Source organism: Elephas maximus, chromosome 5 (genome assembly GCF_024166365.1).
Source record: "Elephas maximus indicus isolate mEleMax1 chromosome 5, mEleMax1 primary haplotype, whole genome shotgun sequence".
NCBI classification, from domain to species: domain Eukaryota; kingdom Metazoa; phylum Chordata; class Mammalia; order Proboscidea; family Elephantidae; genus Elephas; species Elephas maximus.
Window position 1 is genome coordinate 108,280,809 of NC_064823.1, and position 21,573 is coordinate 108,302,381.

Sequence of the window (21,573 nt, forward strand, 5' to 3'; positions counted from 1 at the left end):
ATCCGCTCCGATATATCTGGAAAAATATTCTAGTATTCACACAACAGAAAAATCCAAGCACCTCTAATATAAAACAAATATTGTTCCAATTTCTTTCTTAAAACTTAAGATTACAAAGCTATGCCCACCATTAACTTCATACCAAAGCACATGCCATCAGCCCTCTCATGTACAAACATCTCAGACTCCAACATCCTAACAGATACAGGTGTGTATTCTGAGGCTAGGATTTCCCTCATCATTTACTACAATCCAGACATACTGTAAAAATCTTTACTTCTACTATTCTCTTTCCCGCTCTTTTCTATTTCCAATCTCTGGAGTCTACCTTTCCCAACTTTTAAAATTTATTCCCATAAAGGGCAAATTCTCAAAAATTTTCTTGGATTTACAATTTGGATTGCTAATTCTCACAAACTGTTAAAAGCAGCAAAACTTAAGTCTAATACTTTAATTTTTGTGTTAAGCGGAAAGATTTCTATAGCCTTTTACTCTGGATTTCTAGGCATACCTGCTTTCAAAAACTCTGAGAGGAACAAACCAAGGTGAGAGGAAAGCACAGAACCATTTCGGAACACAACTCCAAGAAAAGAGGACATGTGATTTCAGATAAGCTCCTTATGTGTTCTCCTGAAATGGCTTTCCTCTCCTGGGAACAAATTAAAGTACAAGGTTCTACTAAAACCTGTAAGGACTGTAAAGTGTGGCCAGGGTCAGTCCAGTTTGGAATCGGAAAGAAACAAGAACTGAGCACTCTCCTGGTGGGCAGCCTGCAGATATGGAAGAAGTTTATCAAGAAGGGTGCACAGATTCCTGTGACTGGCTGAGAAATGAGTGAGGCCTTGAAGATGCCTTCATCACCTGTGGAGCACCTTGAAAAACAAGGCATTGATGTGCAGGTGCTCCAGACACAGCAGGCAGTAAGGAATATAATGCCTTGATTGCCCAAGGGCTCAGGGTGGAAGTGTTTGGTGCATTCCATTCCACCTGCTGATGGCGTCTTAAGAGGAGAATAAATCACTAAGCAACATACAACCCCATCCGTACCCACTGCCATGGAGTCAATTCCAACTCATAGCGACCCTACAGGACATGGCAGAACTGCCCCATTGAGTTTCTAAGGAGTGCCTGGTGGATTCGAACTGCAGACCTTTGGGTTAGCAGACGTCATCCTTAACCCACTATACCACCAGTGTACAAAAAAAAAAAAAAAAAAACCTCTGGGAAACATGGAAGTATTTATCTCTTAAAGTTTATTTTACATATAGTCAGAGAAATCTAATTACTTTTCTTCAGCTTTAGAAAATTTAAGCAGATTATGTAATCACTAAAGACTCCTAAGTGGCAAATTATTGTATTTCTAAAAACATGCAACTAAGAAATCAGCCTTACTAAATGTATATTCCTGGAAGGAGTCCAGAAAACTCCAACTCCCTACATTTTTATAATAATACACCCATGACCAGGCTTTTTTATCACACGAATGGATTTATCTTGATCAGAAATTTAAAGTTAACTGAGGTTTCACAATTTTGTGCAGAAATATTTAATGACTGGTAAGTATGCATCAAAATAACCAAAAAAAAAAAAAAATCACATAATACTTAATATAGATGAATGATGAAGCAATCCATTGTTACTGTGATGACACATTATGGAAAACAATAACCTCTTGAACCATATTATTCCATGAAAGTTCTTGATAGACTCCTTTTTATTTCACTGCATAAAAAGGTTTACTAGAGGTTCTCTATGAGGAAATCTACTGTAACTTGGAATTCCACATAGCAAAAGTTTAACTGGGCCTACTAACTTCTTTAATGAGACAGACAACTGATGCTGCTACGATTGTCTTCTCCATATTGGATTCAATCATACGATAAAAAGCTGACAGACAGAAACTAACCACCCTGGATAACTGAGTTAATCTACAGTTTAATACAGGCACTGACTGTTCAGAAAAGCCTCTAGCTTTCAATTGACACAGATGAATATGAAACATCTCTGAAATTATGATGTAATTAAATTGTCATTTTAACAATTCTGATGTTCTAGAAGGGGTTGAGGGCTGCTTAGAGATGTAACAGAAATTTTTTAGAACGACACAATCAGGGTCAAGGGAAGACAGACCAAAGACTAGTTGCTAACCTTGTACCACAAATTTATCTGGGCTTTCTACTGTTATCAGCCAAAGTAAAGGACGGCATTAATGACAAAAAGTCTTTAATGTGCATAAAATAAAAAGAAACCATTAGCTCTAAAGAAGGCCTCTTTTCTTGGTAATAATACTAATAGCTAGACTCTACCGACAGTCTACTATACGCTCCATAACGACTGTACTAAGTGCTTTATAGGATTTACTCCTCATAATAACCCTATGGTTAGTCCCATTCTACAGATGAGAATAAAGACAAAAAACCCCTCTGAGTCCACCTTAAAACAAAGTATGATAGGGTGCACGCAATATTTTTCAACTTTTTTGATCACAAAATGCAGTTAAGAAATACCTTTTGTATAGCAATCCAGTATACTCATTATATAAAAAAGTAAAACAAAAGTTACATGAAACAATATTTACACTTACTATAAAGGAAAAAGTATATTGATATCAAATATGATTTTATTAGTATTTAAATATAACAAAGGGAAAAAGCAAACTAAACAATTTAAAACCAAGAAATATTGGTCAAAACCACTAAACTGATTACATAACCCACTAATGGACTGCAAGCTTATGCTCTGAAAACACCGAAATAGGAACAAAGTCTTCAATATTACAACGAAAACAAAACTGCATTTCACAGAGCTGTTTCTCATAACGTGCTTCAATGGCTGGTGAAGCCTAACAGCAACGTACAACTCAGTAAAGGCAATTTAATCAAAGGGAAGCAAGACAATATTGTCTGGGTATACAGCCCTTCTAATAGCTTGATCTAAGGGTTTAACTGTGCTTAATGAGAGGTAAAAGTCTTAACTAGCATAGACAGTTCTTTAACGAGGGATTAGGAGTTCCCTAAACTAAATCAGATGAATACATGTATTCCTCAGACAAGAGTCCACAGTTTGCAGTAAACTTTCAAGTATCAGTGCTTAAAGTTCAGACCCACTATTCTAAAGGAATGGATGAATCCCACATCCTTGCAGAAATCTATGAATGTTGTTTTTTCACAACAGAGCTTTTAGTAAGAAGCAGCACTTGGCTATAATCAAAACGTTTGAGGTTCAAGTCTATCCAGAGGTACCTTAGAAGAAAGGCCTGGTGATCTACTTAAGAAGAATCAACCACTGAAAACCCTCTAGAACACAGTTCTACTCTGAAACACATGGGGTGGCCAAGAGTCAGGATCAACCGACAGCAACTGATTTTGTTTTTTTGGTTTGGGGTCTATTCTCTAGGAAAAAACCTAGAATACGGCTATTCCACATACCCACATTGAAAGACTGATGCATCTAGTATGTCTAACTAAGGTCATGCACCTAAACCTATGGCTGTAACAGTTCTGCATGGAAACTGGCATAGCATCTCTGAAAGTACTTTAGGAAAGAGATGAGTCTTGAAAGACAAGTAGGACGGATCTGGCCACAGGAGATGGCATTTAGATGAAGGAAAGAAGATGAGCAAAGAGAAAAGATGGGGGGAAACATGCGCAGGATTCTAATTCAGCAAATGTACTATCAATCTGCTTACAACACAAGAAATACAATCCACCTTTGAGAGTGGTTATCAGTCTCTTAAAAGACTTTTTTAAAAAGGCAGAGAATCTAAATGAGGATCATACACAGGAAAGGATTCTGTAAGGCTGTAAAATGCTACATGTGTCAGTTCTCCTTATAGCTAAATTTCATCATTTTACTTCAAAACCCAAGCCGCCAAGTTAGCATCTGACTTTAATCTTCATGCCAGAATCAATTCTCTAAATCAGTGGTTCTCAGCCCTACCTGCACACCAGAATCATCTGGGGCAGCTTTTAAAAATCCCGATGCCCAGGCTGCACATCAGACTATCTAAGTCAGAATCTCTCGACCCCAAGTATCAATTTCTTCAAGTTCCCTAGATACTTCTAATACATAGCCAAAACTGAGGACTACAACCCTAAAAGCAGGCCCAAGGCAGGGAGATATTCTGTTCTCCTCTAGAAAGAATGTAAAGTAGGAGATAAAAATCAATATTTCATTTTTTATTACTTAATAAATATAAACTCTTACCCATCAAGGTCTAGTAATTAAGGTAAGGATGTCCTTCATACATATTTTCATATTACTGCCTCAAGTTTTGTGGACTGACATGGTACTGCTTCTATACCTGTTTTTGATTTTTTACTTTTATAAGAATAATTTTGTCTATAGTGACAGTTTATAAAGAAAATTTAATATATTTATGTTTCAGGTAAAGATTTATTAATCATAACTCCTGTCTAAAACTGTCAAAAAAAAATCAGAGAACTTTTTTTTCATGACATATAATTTAATTCTATCATTGCTATATTTAAAGACACTGATAAAACCTGTGATGAGAGCAGAAGTCCAAAGGGAGCCAACACGTAAAAAACGTAAGTCCAAACAGTTTCATTTTACAGATACGAAAAGAGGCTCTTCTGAGTAGTAAAATGACAACACCATGATTCAGGCTCAGGTATGACCAACTCCAAGACCCTTCTCTCTTCCACAAGTGGTGTTCAACAACAACAGTATTTTAGTAGGGGACCTGAATTTTAAAAATGCTGTTACTTTTTAAGCTGTTTTTAAAAAGAAATAAAAAAACTTTGAATGTAAAATATATAATATGCTAAAAATTGACTTACTGGAGGATATGAACATATTCATTAGCGCAGCCAAATTAACTCACTTTTATGCAGAGCTTGGAATAAAACTTTGCCTGCCATCTTTAAGGCTTAACTTCATGCTTTTAAATGTGTCATTGATAGGAAAAGATATAGCTCTTTAGGGGAACTTTAAAAAAATAAGGGCTTTCTTATGTCTAGTCACATAAAATCTTACAAGCTACACACAACATCATGCATTCAAAGTGCTCAATCAAATGCCACAAAGGTACGGGGACAACTTTCCAGTACATTATCTCATTAATACATAATAGTAATAGTAAGTGATGCAAAAACAAACTGAACAGGAACTCTTAGATACAATACTGATTTAACATCCAAGTTTATCGGGTCCCTGGTGGTGCAGTGGTTAAACATTTGCCTGCGAACCAAAAGGTCAGCAGCTCGAACCCACCAGCAGCTCCTTGGAAACCCTATGGAGCAGTTCTAGTTCTACTCTGTCCTACAGAATCACTATGAGTCAGAAGCAACTCTATGGCAACGGGTTTGGTTTGGTTTAAGTTTAATATAACTTTGCTGTGTTTGTCTATTATAAGAAATGCAAGCAGGTTTAAATATTTAGTGATTCAACATTGAAAAGAAACTCACTATTCTTGAGTCTCAATCAGTTAAAAAGCATTCTAATATTGAAAACAATTTCAAAAAATCTAATATTTATAACTAAATGACCTAAGAAAAGCAGAATTTGATATTACAAAATAGAAACAGGGTACATAAATAAACCAGACATTAAGGGTAATTTATAGCAGTCAACCATACTGCCAATTTCAATCTTTGTGTTCATTAAAACTGCTTCATTCTTTCTACTAGCTGGCTTTGCAAGTGTTACAAATCTGAATTAAAAAAAAAGCAAATGTACACCAATAAAACACCATTGGCATGGAGAGTTAGCTTAAAGAGTACTGCTGGAGTTTGGAAAACATCATATTGTACAAATTAGGAAGAATTAAGTGAGAGATAAACCAGATTCTTCAAATAAAGCAGCTTATGAAAAGATCTCAGCCACTGCTTATTTGTTCTTTACAAATAGATCAAGAAACTTCCATATTTCTCAGTCATATTACATGCAAGAACTGAAAACTAGTTTTCTATCTTATGCTATAACAATGTGTATATTACACATCTGAAAAGAGAAAAGGGCTTTTCCCTAGGGTTTTATTCATTTATTAGGAGTACATGGGTGGTGCAATCGGTTAACATGTTTGGCTGCTAATCGAAAGGTTGGAGGTTTGAGTCTACTCAGCACCACCTTGCAAGAGAGGTCTGGCAATCTACTTCCAAAAAATCAGTCACTGAAAAAAACCTATGGAGCACAGCGTATTCTGACACACGTGGGGTTACCACGAGTCAGAGTCGACTCAATGACAAATGAATATCCAAATACTCACTTACTTATCTATCTCTGGAATTTTCAAAAGTGAAAATACAGTGCCAAATTTCCTACTAATTAGAGATTAATCACAAGGTCAGAGTGGGGAGTTTTGTGTTTCCAAGGATATTTTGGGGGGGGGAGGGAGTAGAGGTGATAGAGGCAACATAGGAGGAGTTATACAGTGTAAATACTGAGATCTATTACTTTCTGATATCAGAACTAATATTTTCTCTATAAATTAGTCATCGTATTTCAAGAAATAAAGTATTATCACAAACAGTTATCTTACATTAAAAAAATTCTAAGTCAAAAGATTGCTCTAAAAAGAATTTCAGATGTTATGACATAATAAAGCAAAACAAATATAAAGTTAAAAATTACGTTGAAAAATATCCGATTTTAAACATTTCTATCCTCTGGCTATAAAAGTAAACTTACCTGAACTGCAGGAACACTAAAAGGCAGAAAACTAGTTCTAGCTTTGCCTGTCAACTAGCTGTGAATTTGCGTAAATTCCCTATTTCTCACATCTCCTTTTCCATGTAAACCAGGGACTAACCAGAGAACAAAGAATTTCAGGATTGAAGAGGACTTACAGATGACAGTTTAGCCCCATCATTTTACAAATGTGGAAATTAAGGCTTAGAGACTTTAGGAAGCTTGCCTAAATTCACACAGGTGGTTACTAACAAAACCAAACATAAAATCCAAATCCAACATTTATGCCAAGAAACATTTGTAAGTTTAAGAAAAGTAATCATTCTTTATATGCAAAGATAGCTACTGATTCATTGCCAGTATAGTAGTGATGATGAATTTACACTGAAGTATCTTACTGTGCAATTCTTTTGGGATCAGTAAACAGGAGGTCCAAGTTATTGCCAGCTTATTTAAGTATAAATACAAGTGTGTCCCTGTGCGTGGTATAATAATCAAGTTAATTAATATATGGAAATTTCCACAGAGATGTCAAATGTGAAAAACTGTCAACACTCCACACTTTTCGTTATTTAAAATAACTCTCTTGAAAATGTGTTTCTATTGGTTTTTTCAAAGCTATTTTGGTTTTAAAAGCAAAGATCAATCAATATCACCATACATATGGAAAAACATCTAGAGGACAGGGAATTGCCCCCACAGTTTCCAAGGAGGAGCTGGTGGATTCAAACTGCTGACTTTTTGGTTAGCAGCTGAGCTCTTAACCACTGAGCAACCAGGGCTCCTTTAAAAATAATAGTTATCTCCAACTTTTTATTCTATAATTGGCTAAAACAATACATGCAATTTGTACTCTTAAGAATATAGATAACGTTTTTATCTATTCAATGACTAGACTTACCCTTTTATTTTGATCTTCAAAAAATTAAAATATTTTTTAAGATAAACACTTGCTTTTGAGACTACTAAGCTTACTCTCCAACAGGAAATCCAATCAAAGCAAGTTGACTAGAAATTCTTGTAATTCATGTAGAATATATAATTTAGACCCCACAGAAATCTAAGAAAATTAAATTTTGATAGTGTTTACCCCCTTTAGATTCTGCTTCCTTTGCTTTTCTTTCAGGTGTTATGGTCAAAGTATCTCATCATAATTTACATATTTACAAGTTTGTAAATTAAAATAATCACAGGCACATTAATGTAGCATCAAGCTGCCCAGGAAGCTTAAGGTTGTACAACAAAAGCAGAACAGCAGCAAACAAAATCATCCTACATATACCATAAATGTTTAAAACCTCGAATGGTAAATTGGGAAGTACTGCCGTCTGTATTTACAAGTCAGGCATCAAAGTATAATCTCTCAGACTGAATACTATTGGTAAAGTACTTTCATACCCTAACATATTTGCTTCTCACTACATCCCTCACAGTAGAAGTTATTATTCCTATTTTATAGGCTCAGAGAGATTACATTACCTGTATAAGGACACATGCTTAGTAAACATTAGAACACAAACCAAAATTCTAACAGGGTGAATCATGAGTAAAACCACAGCAACAGTTAAGGTAATGGTACATCCTAGGGCAGCTGGTAGACCCAACTTAATGGAGTGGCAGGTTTATGCAGTAAAACAATTGTATTAGAAAAATGCAGAGGAGTCAAATTTTATTTTTTTTTTAAAATAATGGCTTAGTAGGTTAGATTCTATTTAATAAGTAGTAGGAAGTTCCACGGGATTTTTCAACAAGGCATGATACGAGAAAGAAAAATCAAAGCTACAGCAAGGAGAAGAAAACATTTTATGAGCACTCATTAAGATGGTTCCATGCAACTTATTATATATAATAAAAGGCCAGAGGGAGGAAAGGCAAGACATGGGAGGATATAGCCTGATTCAAAGGTAATTTAAAAACCTAAACTCTATACTGAAAAAGCATAATTTCAGGGGTAAAATGTTGCAGTCTAATCAAAACTTATTATCTCGCTAATAAGACAAAACAATACTGAAGATCTAAATATCAGGGAATATCCAATGTTCAAAAACAGCCTTACCTTAGATCAGGTGATTCGGCCCTCCCATAACGATCCTGCCACTTCCCAACGCTTGAATTGGCTTTTCTGGAGGCAGTACTTGTCTGAGACTGAGAAGAGGTGCTGTTTCTGGTGAGATAAATTTTCTAGGTTTTTTCTTACATATTGTTGTCTCTCACCCCCCTTGTTGTTTCTTTCCTTGACATACTTTTCCTAAAGTTCTGTAGCATGTTCCTATAGTATCATTCTCTTCAAGTCATATAAAATAATTGCTTTGATACTAAGACTGCTACCGGTATTTAAATATAGACATAATACCAACATTTTATTAAATCTAAAATATTTTTAGAAATATTCTTCAGCATAGACATTACCATGTCAAAATGCAGAACTCACAACCAAGGACTTACTTCAGGTTACACTGCAAGACATAAATTTCTATGCTTTCAGGAATCAATAATATTAATTTCTGTGGTTTCACAAAATATTTTATATTTTAGTATTTCTTTCCCTATATTCTTCAGTAACAAGTAAAAGTATTATCAGTGCAACCAATTAACAGTAACAATGACATGTTCCATAAAAAACCTGAACTAAGTATCTGTTTTATAAAAATTCTACTTCAAAATAACAATTCTTTCAAAGTAAAATTCTAAAGAAAGCTAATTTTATCACTGGCAACATACTCCATAAAAAGTTCAGCTATTCACATTCTTGCAAATCTTTACAGGACTAGACTAGTAAGATGCTCTTTCAAAGCAATAGGAAAAAATAAAAAATACATACACACACATATGTTTACATAAAAACAAACACAGGAGGAATAAACCAAAAACTAAAATAAAAATGGTTATCAACAGCAGTGAAAAAAACAGGGAGAGGAGTAATAATCTTCTGAGTATACTTCAAACAATCTCACCTTTGAAACTATGTTAAATGTTATATAACGATAAAAATAAAATAAAAAATGGGTAAATGGAACTCTGTACAAAGTGCACACATTTTCTAAATTTCTAAAAACAGCCAATTTAGAAAAAATTAAATCAAGAAGCATGGAGGAAAAGAAATGCACAAACAGAAACAATGAACAAAATTATATTTTAAATGAATGACATAAACCACTCTGAAGAAAACTGCACAGAATATTTTGATTATATGCCCTCAACCAAAAATAATAAAAGAGAAGAATCGAACAGTTGCCTGACGTATCTTCGTCCACTGAATAGTTTCAATCATTTTACATATTTGCTTTAGATACATCTCATGTAAATAGCATATACTTGGATTTGTGTTTTATCCACTCTTATCTTTCCATTGTGAAATTTTCACTATTTACACTCTCAAAGTATAAATTTCAAAAAATTAAAATACAATTCTCATGCAAATAAAAAAAAGCAAGAAAAGAATCGCAAATAAACCTCGAACTCTATGTAAGTTTGTTCCTTGTAATGCTAAGTGCAGAAGTTCTGAATTCATTTTATGTGTACTCTAGGATTAAGAAAATGAGTATATACATTAAAGCTGTTGGCAACCAGGTTCTCCTTGTAGGGAAAGGAAGATGCAATATGGAACAGGGCCCTGTGGTATTGAACTGGAAGTAAAGGAATCATAAATTCATGATTAATTTATTTTAATATACATGTGGCAATTTCATATTAATAATGCTAGTTTTTTCTAGTTCTGACTGCTGAAAAGGTTTGGAAGTAACTACACCCCATTAGCAACAAGCTACTCCACGAGAGCCAAAGTACAACTTTGAGTATATCCCACCCGAACTTAGAGAGTATCTCAAGAACAGATCTGATGCACCGAAAACTAAATACCAAAGACCAGACAAGTTGTAGGATGACATCAAGGACATCATACATAAAGAAAGCAAAAGGTCATTAAAAAGACAGGAAAGAAAAAGACTAAAATGGATGTCGAGAGACTCTGAAACTTGCTCTTGAATGCAGTAGAGTTGCTAAAGCGAAGAAACGATGAAGTAAAAGAGCTGAGCAGATGATTTCAAAGGGCAATTCGAGAAGACAAAATATTATAATGAAATGTGCAAAAGACCTGGAGTTAGAAAACCAAAAGGGAAGGACAAGCTTGGCACTTCTCAGGTGGAAAGAACTATTTTCCACATAGAATCCTTCAGTATTGCAACTCAAACCTTGAAGGATTCTATGTGGAAAATACTTTTGAAGCATCAAAAGAAGATGGAAGGAATATAGAGTTACTGAACCAAAAAGAACTGGTCAATGTTCAATCATTTCAGAAGGTAGCATATGATCAAGAATTGATGGTCCTGAAGGAATTAACATTGTATTAAAAGCACTGGTGAAAAACAAGGCTCCAGGAACTGATGGAATACCAATTTAGGAATTTCAACACAAGGATGTTAACTTAGAAGTGCTCACTTGTCTATACCAAGAAATTTGGAAGACAACTACCTGGCCAACCAACTGGAAGAGATCGATATTTGTGCTCATTTCCAAGAAAGGTAATCCAACAGAATGTGGAAATTATCAAATATTATTAATATCACACACAAGTACATTTCTGAAGATAATTCAAAAGCAGGTGCAGTAGTACGTCGACAGGGAACTGCCAGAAACTCAAGCCAGATTCAGAACAGGACATTGAACAAGGAATATCACTGCTGATGTCAGAGGAATCATGGCTGGAAACAGAGAATACCAGAAGGATGTCTACCTGTGTTTTACCGACTACACAAAGCCATTCGACTGTGTGGATCATAACAAATTACGGATAACATTGCAAAGAATGGGACTTTCAGAAAATTTAATTGTGTTCAAGAGGAACCAGTACACAGACCAAAAGGCATTTGTTTGAACTGAACAAGGGGATACTGTGTGGTTTAAAATCAGGAAAGGTGTGTGTCAGGGTTGTATCCCTTCGCCATACTTATTCCATCTGTATGCTCAGCAAATAATATAAGAAGATAGACTACAAGAAGAACACGGATCAGGACTGGAGAAAGGCTCATTAACAACCTGTGATATGCAGAAGACACAACTTTGCTTGCTAAAAGTAAAGAGGACTTGATGCACTTACTGATGAAGATCAAAAACCACAGCCTTCAATATATCGAGCCACTACTGGACAAATAAGCAACATCATGACAAATGGAGAAAAGATTTAAGTTGTCAAGGATTTCGTTTTACCTGGATCCACAATCCACGCCCATGGAAGCAGCACTCAAGAAATCAAATAACGTATTGCATTAGGCAGATCTGCTGCAAAAGATCTCTTCCGAGTGTTAAAAAAAAAAAAAAAAAAGACGTCACTTTGAGGACTAAGGTGAGCATGACCCAAGCCATGGTATTTTCAATCGCCTCATATGCATGCGGAAACTGAACAATGAATATGGAAGACCAAAGAATTGATGCCTTTTAAATATGGTATTGGCAAAGAATACTGAATATACCATCAAATGCCAGAAGAATGAACAAATCTGCCTTGGAAGAAGTACTGACAGAATGCTCCTTAGAAGAAAGGATGGAAAGGCTTCATCTTACGTACTTTGGACACATTATCAGGAGGGACCAGCTCCTGGAGAAGGACTTCATGCTTGGTAAAGTAGACGGTCAGCGAAAAAAAAGGAAGACACCCAAGGAGATGGAATGACACAGTGGCTGCAAGAATGAGCTCAAACATAACAATTGTGAGGATGGTGCAGTACTGGGCAGTGCTTTGTTCCGTTATACATACAGTCATCAAGAGTTGGAACTGACTTGACAGCACCTAACAACAGCAACAGCAATGAGCACAGCTAGCACCCAGATCTTGGTTTCTAATTACCATTTCCTATTAAAAGTAATCAGGGCACCTTCGCGAAATGACTACCTCTGGGATGTGCAAGGGAAAGTACAAGATAAACCTGGAACACAGCTTAGTAATACTGAAGAGTAAAAAAAGCCCACAAAAAAATGATGAGGACGTATCAAAAGTACTCCAACTGGCCAAATTTGAAACAGCTGGAATGTGAAAATATATATAAATCATATATATATATAAACCCAAAACCAAACCCACTGCCACTGAGTCGATTCCGACTCATAGCGACCCTACAGGACAAGAGTAGAACTGCCCCATACGGTTTCCAAGGAGCACCTGGTGGATTTGAACTGCTGACCTTTTGGTTAGCAGCCATAGCTCTTAACCACTATGCTACCAGGGTTTCCATATATACAAATAAGCCATATACACACACATATATCCCCCAAAAAGATAATTAATGAGTCTAAAACGATAATAAATTAATAAGTGAGGGAACTGGTAAGGTTCATTTTTAAAGGACAATGTCAACTAATAAATACAAAAGAAACAACAGAGTTAGATAATCACTCTTTTGTAGCCATTACAGTAATAGTTGATTCAGGCAAAAAATCATCAGTGGGTGCTAAAATCTTTGTAATGTTTGAAGAGGGACAAGATACTTACGGTCTCCCCACAGATTACTTAGTAAACACAAAGGAGGAAAACAGTAACTTTGCAGTGGGAAAACAGTAGCTTTGAAGGACTTCACCACCACTAAGTGACTAAAGTTACCACTGATAAGAGGACAAGCTGGCATGACGCATCTCCAGTCTGATACACTGAAATGGACACAGTATCACTTATTTAGTATTCTTGCCTAAAGCAAAACCTGAATCTAATAATAAAGAAACATCAAGTAAACCCAGATTGAGGGACTATCTACAAAACAAATGAACTCTATACTTACAAAATTCAATGTCAAGAAATAGAAAAGGCGGCTGAGAAGCTGTTCCAGATTAAAGAAGACTAAAGAAATATAAGGACTCTGTCACGGATTGAACGGTCTTCCCCAAAAACGTGTGTCAAGCTGACTAAGCCATGATTTCTAGTATTGAGTAACTGTCCACCATTTTGTTATCTGATGTGATTTTCCTATAAGTTGTAAATCCTATCTCTAGGATGTTAACAAGGCAGGATTAGAGGCAGTTATATTAATGAGGCAGGATTCAAATCTACAAGATTCAGTTATAAATGAGTCAATCTCTTTGTAGATACAAAAGAAACGAGCAGACAGACAGAGGGATCTCCTACCACCAAGAAAGCAGAGCCTGGAGCAGAGCACATCCATAGGACCTTGGATCCCTGAGCTGAGAAGCTCCTTGACCAGGGGAAGATTGATGATGAGGACATTCCCCCAGAGACAACAAGAGAGAAAATGCCTTCCCCTGGAGCTGGCGCCCTGAATTGGGACTTCTAGCCTCCTAGACTGTGAGAGAATATATTTCTTTGTTTAAAGCCATCCACTTGTATTTGTTACAGGAGCACTAGATAACTAAGACAGAGTCCCTGCACAGTGACTCTTAACTGAAAGGCTGGAGTCCACCTAGAGGTACTGCAGAAGGCCTGGCAATCTACTTCCAAAAAAAAAAAAAATCAGCCATTGGAAACCTTCTAGCCCAGCTACCACTACCAGCTGTTCTGACCAGGCACACAATAGATGATACCTGATAGAATGAGAAAAAAGTATACAAAATAATTCAAATTCCTAAAAAAAAAAAAAAAAAGGCCAAGCTTACTGGACCAGTAGAAACTGGAAGAAACCCCAAGACTAACACCCTGCAATACCCTTTAAACTTGGAATTCAAACCACTCCCAGAGGTGTGGGATCAACCAAATCAAAAAACAGAGTGGCTCATAAATAATATTATCCATAAGTACTGTGCTCCTCTAAACAACCATCTAAATGAGACCTAACGGGCAACATCTACCCTCGACCAAAGATGAGAAAGTAAGGTGGGACAAGAAGGCCAGATTAATGAAACAGAATAACCAGAATGGAAATAATGAGAATGCTGACACACTGTGAAAAGTGTAACCGATGTCACTGAATACATATAAAAACCCACTGCCATAGAGTCAATTCCGACTCATAGCGACCCTATAGAAATTGTTAAATGAGAACCTCATTTGCTATGTAAACTTTCTCCAAAATCCCACCCTGCCAAAAAAAACCGCTATGGAACACAGTTTTACAGGAGGTCACCATGAGTAGGAATTGACTTGATAGCAGCTGGTCACTGATCAAAAGGATAGAGTTCAATGTAAAGAATAATCCTGGACTAGACAGGGGAAAAGAACAGAACTGCCACAACAAACATTATTAGAACAACTGGCAAAATCTGTATATGGCCTGTATACGAGGTAAAACAACTGATTCATTATTAGATTTTCTGAATTTGGTAATTGTACGTGCCTGTTCTCAGGCAATACATGCTGAAGCACTTCAAAAATATCTTTATTTTTGATAAATTATAAAACTAATGTGGCAAAATATTAACTGATGAATCTAGGTGAACGGTATATAGAAGTTGTGCTTTTCTTACAATTTTATAAGTTTGAATTTTCCTTAAAACATTAAAAAAGGTAAAACTATGAATGAAGGGGGCACAAGGGCTTTCGATGAGGTAGTGGTAATATTCTGTTTATCGATCTGTATGCTGGTTATGTGGGCGTGCTTGGCTTGTGAAAATTTATCAAGCTGTATATTCACAACGTCACTTTTCTGTGTGTACTTCAAAAATAGGGTAAATAATATGAAAACTTTTAAAGATTGAGCACAACATTCTGATATGTACAAATATTAAATATAACATTTGACTTAAGTATTCTAAGATGCTGAGCAGCACAGAAAGCTGGGCAGTACAGAAAGTTACAAAGCCAGGATTACTACTGAAAAAACCTAAAAAAAAAAAAGTTGTGTGCAAACACTACAACAGCCATTTATGCATTAACAAGACAACCTAAGATTTTAAACAATGGAAATATAGTGCTGAGGTTAATAATTCATTACTCTTAAGTATTTGCTGTACAGCCTCTATCATGCCTTAATAATGAATGACATTACTGTCTTCTCTCTAAAGTCAATACACTTTTACTTTCAAAGATGTCTCTCCCATTTCCATAAATATAAGTAAAATAGAAAAAGAGCACACTATTTGTATTAGGGAAAGACATAAAATAAATTTAAGGAAATTTATTTCACATCGACTGAAAAGTATGAAATCAAAGATGAATCTAGAAAACAAACTTTCTTAATAAGCAATGCATGGGTAAAAAAAAAACCCCAAACCAAACTCATTGCCGTTGAGGCAGTTCTGACTCATAACGACCCTGTAGGACAGAATAAAATTGCCCCATTGGGTTTCCAAGGAGCAGCTGGTGGATCTCTTCACCACTGGGCCACCAGGGCTCCTAAGCAATGGGTACTCTCCTTTATATCCAAAAGTGACAGTACTGACATGCTGGGTGTTACTATAAGTTGTGCTAGTAATTACCCATTTTTCCTTTAGTGGTAGCAAAGGACCTGCTAATTTTTCTGTCATTTCTTTACCTCCTTTTTTTTTTTTTTTAACTGGCCCTTACTCCCCTCTGTCCTCTCACCGCTCCTTACTGTCTCCACTTCTCCTTAGATCCACAGTCTATGATTATAATCACCCCCTCATGAATGCTCTCAACCTCCTTGCCCTTCTATCCCTGTCATATATGCCTGGCCTGGTATAACCTCAACCCTGTTAAATCCAACTCTGGTTACTCTTCATGAACACAAGCATACCTGACAATGGCAAGAGAAACACACGAGCAAGCTGGCTTGTCTCATTTTAAACCTGTGACTATTTACTTCCAAAAATGCTGGAAATGTACAGTCTCCCTATGTCATCAGTTTTCCACTCCACTTACTCATTCCCATCAGCATATAAAAATGCTGTAATTTCTCCCATCTTGAAAACAGTCATCTTTTGACCCTACATTTCCCTCCAGCTACTGCTTAGCAATCCTATGTATTTCTTGTAGTTTATTCACAAACCCCCAGGTTACTGTTTCATACCTTCTCAAACCTCTAATATCTTCTTCAACTATCCTCACTCTCACCAGGTAAATCTGTATCCTATTTCGCTGGAAAAAAAACCAAGGTAATCAGAAATAACTTTCAGTTGTTCCCATCACCATTATCTACAAACCCACCTGCACTGGCGCCTTCCCTATGACTATGGATGAACTCTTCGTGCTCCTAATTAAAGCTAACCCCTCCACTTGCACATTATATCCCACCCTCTCTGGCCTCCATAAAGACTACTGCTCTATGAACTACCCCTCCTCACACCCTGCATCAGTTTCCCCTTCTACTAACTCATTCCCCTCAGTATACAAATATACTGCAATTTCTTTCATGTTGAAAAAAATCTTCTCCTGACCCCACATATCCCTGTTTCCTTACAGCTAGTGTCCTATTTCTGACTTCTTATAGCAAATAATAATAATGATCACTGCTTTCTAATTCTTCCCCTCCCATTCTCTACTGAGCTCATTCCAATACATCTTTTATCTTCACCATTACCATTGAAAATGATCCTCGTCAGGATCACCAATGACCCCCACATTTTTAAACCAACAGTCAATTCTTGACCTTCAATTTACTTGGCCAATCAGTAAAAAAAAAAAATTTTTTTTTTTTAGAATCTGAAAATTGCTTATCTTTCCTTCTTTGAAAACACATGCTTTTCTTCCTACTTTACTAGTCATTCCTCCTTATTTCAGTCTGTCACTGCTTCATCCTTACTTTTCTGACTTGCAAGGGTATGCCCATGGGCTCTGCCCTTTTACCACTTCTCTATCAATACTCACCTCTTGGCAATCTAACTTAGTCTCACAGCTTCAAATACTATTTAAACACTGATCACTGCCAAATTTTATCTCCAGGTCATACCTTTTCCATCTCCTCCAGATTCATATACCCAATTGCTTCTTCAAATTTTCCATTTGTATGTATAACAGACATCTCAAATTAATTTATCCTCAATTGAAATCTTGGTCTTCTCCCTCTAAAAACCATGCCTCCTGCAGTCTCTTCCATACCAGTAAAGACAAATCCACCTTTCTGACTGAGTTGCTCAGCACAAAAAAGTTGGACTCATTCTTGACTTCTGTCTACAATCCACATTCGGGACATTCTATTGGCTGATCCTTTGAAAGATACGCAGAATTTGATTACTTCTCACCACTTCCACCATTACCACCTTGGTCCGAAAGTCACTATTATCCCTTGCATAGGTAACGGCTATACCCTCCTAACTGGCCTCCCAGTTTCCTACCTTAGCCTTTCTGTAGCCTGTTCTTAATAAAGCAGTTAAACTGAGGACTTATAAACCTAAATCAGATTATATCATTGCTCTGCTCAAAATGTGGTGGTAGACTCCCCTTTTGTTTTACTTATAAGAAAAGCCAAAGTTCTTATAACGGCAGAAGGCCCTACATAATCTGGCCAAAGGGGGGAAAAAGTGATGGAAGGATCTACATAACCATCCTGTGAGTGAAATACTATCACTACCTTTTACAGATTAGAAAATGGAGGCACAATGAGATTAAGGAAACCGTCCAAGGATACACAGCTAGTAAGTACTAGAGCCAGAATTTGAACCCCAGAGTCTAAGCTCTTCGATACCACTCTATGCCATTGAACACCACTAGCTCAATGAATGAAAGGGGACCTCTTTTTAAAAATGTAGAAACCAAAGTATATCACATATTAAAGGAAAGGATCGATATTCCTTCACTATTATAACTTCTTTAACCAAACATTTCATGAGATTGGGTTTAGTTAAATAATCACAATTGGAAATGTCCATGACTAGCTATTTAGAGAACAGCTAGTCGAAATCCCTGATGGCTTTCAGACATTTAATTTTGGCTGAAAGCTTTAAGAATCTGTATCTTAGGGCTAAAGTGGATGCTCCTATAAGGTCTCTTCCTGCCATTAGTGTACTACGAAATATAATCTCATAAGCGGAAAATACACAACTACAGAATAACAAAAACAGAAAACTGTATAAAATAAATTTAAATAACACAAAAGGTAAACAATCTGGCTGAGACCTAATAATAGTTGTTACTGACTTGTTGCAGGTTCAGAGAAATAACTGAGTTAGGTTGTCTTTAACCAAAGATTAAACTGCTAACATCAAACTTCCCTAGCCTTAGGGTACCCCTTGCCATTTTCCTGGTAATGAGGTGGCCATTTGTCACTTTTAAGTTAAAAGGACATTTGGCAGCATATTTGCCTCTTACGATTGGTACCCTCTAGAAAACAAAGTTAGGTATTATCACATGAAAGCAAAGAAAAAAAAAATGCTTTTAATATTAAAGATTTTCCAGGCTGAATTTTCTACAACCTCCTTTACTAAAATCCATAAGACACCTTTCGGCCAATAGGTCTAGACTTAGGAAGTCCAATAAATCTCTATGTGAGGATAATAAGCACAGAAAACAGCAAGATCATTGTTACTGTCTTCACGTCTCCTGTAAGACGTGTCTTCTTAGACATACCGGAATTACAGACCATTCTTCATTTCCTGCTTATCTAGATTTTTTTTTAAAGCTACAACTAGTACCCAGAGGAGTTTTTCAGAAAGAATTAATTTTGTACAAAAACAAAGAATGTTCCACTTTTTTGGCAGAACATTCAGACCATTTGTATTTTATACAGCACTAATACAATATAAAGACACCAATGTTTTACAATAAATTTGAGTAATAACTGTCTCACTAACCTGCTTGGTGGGAGTCCAGTCTTGAACAGAGAAGGAGGAGAAGTAAACTCAGCTTTTGTAGATGGAAGCACTGTTTCCTTCTCTGAATTTCCAGTTCTTCCCTGCTGTACCTTAAAAAAAAGGGTTATTAGCTTATTTACTAGAATATTGCACTTAAGATTTTAAAATAAATCTGTAACATTTGATGTGCAGATAAAGAAGGAAAAATGTTTTGTTGTTGTTGGATATTTAGTAAAATTAACCAATTTTCAAAAAACATTAAATGAAAGGCACCAAAGATGAATTATGGGATCAAAATGTACCCAACTATTAAAAAGTTCACATTAATGCCACTAAAACGTCCTGTAAACTTAACTCTTTAGAACTTTCATAAATCCCCCTAGATCATCACAGGTAAGTCCAAGGTACTTGGTTATGAACTTCAGAGTTCAAGAAAGGCCTTGAAGAGTTTTTCTCCATCTGTGTTTACTCTTAGCTAAGAAAACCACCAGCGGCCATTTTAGCCACTGTGAGCATCTTCTATTCAGACTACTACGCTACAACACGAACGTGAATAATCTGCCCCTGCACTTCCATGTCATTTCTCTCCTATGCTTTCCCATCACCTTCAACAGTACCACTATCCCACCAGCTCAGCAGACCTAAAAGCTTAAATTCAGGCACTTGTTGTCTCTTTAATACCCCTTTGGAGCCCTGGTAGTACAGTGGTGGACAACTCGGCTGTTAACCGAAACGTAGGCCATTCGAATCCACCAGCCGCTCCTTGGAAGCCCCATGGGGCAGTTCCGCTCTGTCCTATAGGGTTATTATGAGTCGGAATCAACTCGGCAGCAGTGAGTTTGGTTTTTTGCTTTTCTGCTCCTACATACCTTCTGGCTGTCCAGTCAGATTTCTGTAGACTGGTGAAATCTCTCCTTTATTTTGCTTTTCCACTTACATTCCTATCTTAAAATAGTCATCAATTTATTAAATTTAAACAAAGTTCAAGTTAGTTTGACTGCTGTGAGTCAGAATCAATTCAATGCCAATGGCTCTGAATTTTTTAAGATCAAGTTACCCTACACTTGAATAATATCACACCATATTTTATGGTTCATTTAAATTCTACTGCACCCATTCAGACCTAATTCAGCATTACTCTCCTTCCCTGAGAGGCGAAAGCCAAGAGCACCTCAGACATCTTGACCCTGATATATGTAACCACTGATTCAATATCAGAAGCCACCTATCTTTCAACTAGTCATTACTTAAAAAAAGAAATGTTACATATTTGAGCCATTATAGTCTGACCTCTTATTAATAGGGCTGAATCCAATCCCTAGCTGACACCTTCATATAATTAAGGTTCCATTATTGAGATTTTATTTGATAATGAGTTCTACTGCTTAAAAACAAAAAACATTTAAAATGCATTGATCCTAACAATAGGGACAAAAAGACAGAAATGGATTTGATACACATTTGATAGGCAAAACTGACAAGGTCTAGTGACAGAGAAAAAAGTGATTTATTCACCATTTATTAAATATCTACTATGTACCAGAAGCTGAGGCCACAGTGAGAAACACAACAGAATCTCAGGCCTTAGCAAAAGAAAGATACACAAACAATCAGAGCAACATAATAAATGATATGAAAAATAGTATCTACCTAAAAAATGTTATTGGAACACCAAAAAAGAAATTCATTACTCGGCCTGAGGATGTCACGAATACTCACAGAGTTGACACCATAGTCCCAATTGCTCCTCTGAACTCCAATAATATCTATCCAACTTCTTACCTGTCTAATAGGCATCTAAAACTTAGCATGGCAAAACAGAACTGCTCATTTCACCCTATCTGATCCTCCAAGTCTTCACCATATAAGTAAACAGCACTATTATCCACCAAGTTGCTCAAGAAAAATAACCCTAGGAATTTTCCAATACATGTCAACATCCAATATGTTAACTCTACCCCTAAAATACATACTAAATTCCATCAATTATCTCTATGTTCCCTCCTAAAGTCCAAGTATAATACGCCACAACATCTCACCTGATCTGCTGAACAGTGTCTCCGCTTTGGTCTTACTTCTCTAAAATCTACACTCTGTATACAGCCAAAGCAATCCTCCCAAGAGTATAAACCAGTTCATCTCTCCTCTGCTCAAAACTATCCAATAGTTTCCCACTGCAAAGAGAATAAAACCTAAATTTCTTATCACGACCTATAAGGACTTGCATGGTATGGGTCTTGTCTATCTCTTCCACCTGGGTTTCCTCTATTCCTCTCTAACTCATTTCTACTATGATCC

At 36.3% G+C, this 21,573-nt stretch overlaps 1 protein-coding gene and 1 pseudogene across 17 annotated transcripts in view; one reads left to right on the plus strand and one right to left on the minus strand.

Annotated features, from left to right (window-relative positions):
- The window catches only part of FIP1L1 (factor interacting with PAPOLA and CPSF1), a 91,094-nt gene that overhangs the window by 38,742 nt on the left and 30,779 nt on the right, over positions 1-21,573 (minus strand). For 11 of the 17 annotated variants that reach the window (XM_049886916.1, XM_049886917.1, XM_049886915.1 and 8 more), the window contains 2 exons: positions 19,276-19,385; positions 8,708-8,815 (listed from right to left, as the gene is read on the minus strand). In XM_049886916.1, the coding sequence (XP_049742873.1) occupies positions 8,708-8,815; positions 19,276-19,385 (218 nt within the window). The remainder of the gene's footprint in view (positions 1-8,707; positions 8,816-19,275; positions 19,386-21,573) is intronic. The other 6 variants (XM_049886919.1, XM_049886918.1, XM_049886909.1 and 3 more) reach the window with 1 other exon arrangement.
- On the plus strand, positions 619-994 carry LOC126077441 (mth938 domain-containing protein-like; annotated as a pseudogene).